The 4804-nt window shown below is 43.4% G+C and overlaps 1 protein-coding gene across 1 annotated transcript; it reads right to left on the bottom strand.

The window, feature by feature from the left end:
• Positions 1–26: 26 nt before the first annotated feature.
• On the bottom strand, positions 27–3896 carry SARC_00376 (hypothetical protein; the record flags this gene model as incomplete). The annotated part of the gene is made up of 4 exons (XM_014305917.1): positions 3539–3896; positions 2589–2811; positions 573–710; positions 27–205 (listed from the first exon to the last, which is right to left on the bottom strand). Exons 1-4 carry the CDS (start codon positions 3761–3763, stop codon positions 27–29), a joined length of 765 nt encoding a protein of 254 aa, XP_014161392.1. The 5' UTR covers positions 3764–3896.
• Positions 3897–4804: the final 908 nt, after the last annotated feature.

A 4804-nucleotide genomic window follows, 5' to 3' on the forward strand; every position in this document is an offset into this window, starting at 1 on the left:
AATATATCTTATTTCCATTACTTCTATTACATACAGAGAGATACATGTCCATCAACCAATTGCATTGCCGCGTTGAGCTCATCTTGCCACTGCGTACGTGTTTGTCCGGGACGTCCAAAGATGAGATCAATAGAGAACCTCCCAGGAAACAACGTACGCGCCACCTCAACTGCAGCCATGGCCTCGTCAATGGAGTGATTACGCCCTAAAGTGGGAAACCAGCCGGGATAGGGGTGGGTGGGGGATATGTGGACAAGCGTGTACTAGAGATGTGGACATGTGTGCACTAGATATGTGGACAAGCCTGTACTAACATGCTTACCACGTCACAGCCCGTCATACAAACTTCACGCCAGGGCACCTTGCGCGCTGACACACCACAGCTAGTACCGCTACGGCATGTCTCTGTACGTAAACTTACATCAATACACGCAGCGGCCTGTCGTCTCCCGTTTTACCTACACGTGTCACCACACATCAGATGAGCTTGTAACACACCATGCCATGTCACAGTGTATCACTCCACTCCGCACTATGCGTGGCCCAGGCATGCACACAACAACACAACACACCTAGGAACAGCAGATCCTCGGGAGAGATCAAACTCTGTACGCCCAGAGACATGCGGTTGACTCCTGCATTCCTGAACAGCTCCATTTGTTGTATTTCTGTGGACGAGGGATTGCCTTCCATGGTCACCTCCGTCACACCTGAACCGCAGAGGGACAAACAAGGCCGAGAAGCGGGTAAAGAAAGGGCCAACAAATCTATGGCGTGTATATTATGTATATAACGAACACGGGCGAATGGAGATATCAGCGAACAAAGCACCGTGTGAGCTATGGCAATGGTCGTGTTGAGTAGAAATCTTCGTCAGGTATACGACGAGTAATGACGAATGGGGACATACGCAAACAAAGCACCGTAGGTGCTATGGTTATGGTCCTGCTGAAGTATGCAGTGACGAGAGGAAAGCGTTTTTTCTGCGGTGGAGTGCAATACACGAAAGACATCTCAAGAGACGAGACACGTACAGAGGTGATAGGATGGATGTGCAGCAGATGGCAAGCTGTGCCAGCACATAACAACACACAGCTAATCATAATATAAACATGGTACACATAACAACACACACCTAATCATTATATAAATGTGTTCCACATAACACACACCTAATTATAAGATAAAGGTGTTATACATAACAACACACACCTAATTATAATATAAAGGTGTTGGAAGCGACCACACACACCCGCCCACGGGTAGATGGTCGGGTTGACAGGGAACGGAAAGTGTATACGATAGCCGTGTGATGTTCATTGCAGGCATTCACAACGCGTTCGATCGGAGAAACTTATTCGCGGGGGTCTGTCAATCGGAACTCACTTCTCTATGACAATAAACGTAAGCTACGAAAAGAGATGCAGAGATGGAACAAGCAATTCGCTATTGAGCCCTGTTGTATATGGCTCATTATTGATAGTATGCTGCTAATGTCAATTACCGTTATTGTTACTTTTATGTTTAAGAATCGTGCTTATTTTGATAGTAAGCTGCTAAATGCTTTTGATTGCTTTTGAATATCGACCAATATGATGTGAAACTGTCGATAATTGCCATACACATAGTGTTATTGTTACTTTTATGACTAGGAATCGTGTTTATTTTTGGTGGCGCTCCAACCCACCAAATAATACATGTGTCTGTGTCAATCAACCAATATAATCATATGTTCTCACGAGATCGTGTGTACGTACACATACCCGTGTGGATAGGAGAAGTTAATCATGTATGCGTACAATAATGCACAGGATACCTCGGCAATAAATGCGTGTTGGTAGACTAGTCACAGGTGTGTACCGATACAAAATATATCCATGAGAATTGTGGACACAAGCATGCGCTTGTATCTTCGCTTGTTGTACGGAGGAAGCTCGTAAAGGCTATTCTCATGAGCTTTTGCCATAGCACACAGCAGATGCGGAGGTACAGCACAGCCTAACACACAACTCAGCACAGGCACTCCACCACAACCCCAACCACACATCTCCCGAAGCAACTCTATTACTTATAATCTGGCATCTGATATCGCATACATACACAGCCAACTCTTGCTGTATGAGCCCAGCATCAGTCATCATACTCAGCAGTGTCTGATAGTCTGTGGTCGTGCTATTTGACAAATTGTTCCCTATTAAACACACAAACAAACCTTTCTATATGAAACACACAAACAAACATTTCTGTGATAAACACACAAACAAACCTTCCTGAATTAAATAAACAAACAAACCTTTCTATATCAAACACAAAAACATACCTTTCTATATTGAACACACAAACATACCTTTCTATATGAAACACACAAACAAACCTTTCTATATTCATCTCACAAACAAACATTTCTGTGATAAACACGCAAACAAACCTTCCTGAATTAAAGAAACAAACAAACCTAAATGTATTAAACACAAAAACATACCTTTCTATATTAAACACACGAACATACCTTTGAGTATTAAACACACAGCCATATCTTCCTGTATTAAACACACAAACAACCTTTTCTGTAAAACAGTCCAACAAACCTTTCTGCATCAGCCCTGCATCCGTCATCACATCCAGCAGAGCTTTGATCGTCTGTGGCTGTGCTAGTGTAGGGGTGCCCCCACCAAAAAACACCGACCGGATGCTTGTGGGCTTAGTAGCCGCCAGAGCGGTCTTTAATTCCGTCACAAGGCAGTTGCGCATGCGTTCGTGATCGACGTTGTCTTTGACATAGCGGTTGAAATTGCAGTATGAGCACATTTTCTGTGCGTGTGTGGAGAGGAAGCGATGTGTGGTTTTAAGGACAGGACAGTGCTGCAAGAGATGATACAGATTCACAGTACTTGTTTGAAATTGAAAGATATATTGTTCGGATGAACTTGTGTGCTGCACTCATATGCCGTACAGTGTGCCTCATAACATATCCATGTCTGTAACTGTTTCATGTACGGGTATTCCGAACAACCTGCTTCGCGCAAACAGTCTCCGGCTGTATATCACAGGGCACCTTGAACCAACACAAACACTCAGCCCACAACTATCGGCGACTATGCTACACTGATCCAAGACGATCCATGTGGTAAAACCCACACGTGATTGCCGTAGCATGGTGATATAATTGCGTTGAAAAAGGGGGATGCCTTTTAAACGATAGAAAGGAGGGTACGATGCTGGTTTTGTTTGCTCATCATACTTAACAGATCGAGAACCTAGTATACTACAAGTTACTGCAGCATACTGGTATCAACCCAACATTAAAAGCTCTCAGGTACTGATCTACTGACGGAGTAACGCTTGTAAATGTACCGCTAAAGTTGTGGGACTCGACATCGTTCAGCATGAATATTAGTAGTGAGATAAACAAAGCGTGCATACCATAGTAACACCACGAATATTTATAAAGAATGGCATTTCCAAACATTCCCTACATGGACACGCCAAGGCAAAGATAACCCCGCCATTTACGCAGAAAAGTCAACAACTGCAGTACCTTGCAATAAGGCCAGTGGATGTAAACCGCAACATCGCGAGAAGCCACTGCGCGAGTGTCGAGTGTGTCACGAGTTTTTGTGACAGGGTTTGCCGTCAAATACATCATTCTGCGATTTAACTTGTATAGCCTGCGATCAGGCTTGTAAAGATTGCTGAACGGTGTTGTGCTTCGCAGTTGCAACATGTATCGTCCAGCCAAAGCAGCGGAAGTGGCGCCAACCATTGTGCTTTGCTTCTAGCGTGCGGAGTTGCTGAGTGTTGTGTGTATTGCACTATATACTATTGCGCGTGCCCGTTTCCTGCCTGAATGGATGTCATATATAAATATGACGATCTGGATATGTCTTGTTAGAAGGCTGTATTGAACAAGTGCATATGTCATATATTTATGTACATGTATATTAAAAGCCTTGCCCTACTCAAGAATTTAATTAGACAACCTCATTCGAATTTAGGGTTTTGGAATTTGGCCCCTAACGCTGTAACACATGATCCGGTATAGTAAACTATACAGAATCCACAAACCTTATTTGTTGAAAAATAAGTATCTCGAAATAATGATTGGTTGAAAGTTGAGAATCTCGAAAACATAATTGGGTAATAGTTAAAACATTGACCTTTAGACGACACATCAAGAGTTGACAGTTTTGTTCACTGTTCACTGTTCACAGTTCACAGTTCACACAAGAAGAGACCTCGAGATACACATCAAAAAGGATCGTCGCCACTCTCAAGCGCGTATTAGGTGGACAGCAGGTTAGAGAGCTGAGAGGGGGCCTACGGAACTATCTACATATTCTGAACTCAGATGCATCACTCTAGAGAAGCGAGTTCTGACGCCTGACATGCAGACTGAGGAACTACGCACCAACTATGCCTTACGACTTAGTACTTGGCCCTCTGTTAATTGAAACTTATCTGCTTCAGCAGCCTTCCCAGCCTGGACGCTATAACTCAATCTGACAGCAGCTGACGTATATATGCGAGCTATACTACGTAGTCTAAAAAAAAATCAGAGGCTCGTAAAAAACCCCCCCGCTTTTATTTCATTGAACTTGGCACCTCGTGAATAAACGGTCGTTCAGACATCTCTAGCTGTTAATGATTTCAATTTAGAAGGCTATGTTAATCCGTCTTGATATTTCTACCAGGCTGTCGCGAGTTCAGCTGTAGTAGTATTCCTTATATAAGTAGTAGGCCGATATAACACCCTCTTGACACGGCATGTTGACCCAAACTATAGAATGTCTATTGATAGGCATTC

The sequence above is a fragment of the Sphaeroforma arctica genome, assembly GCF_001186125.1.
Source record: "Sphaeroforma arctica JP610 unplaced genomic scaffold supercont1.11, whole genome shotgun sequence".
Taxonomy (NCBI): Eukaryota; class Ichthyosporea; order Ichthyophonida; genus Sphaeroforma; species Sphaeroforma arctica.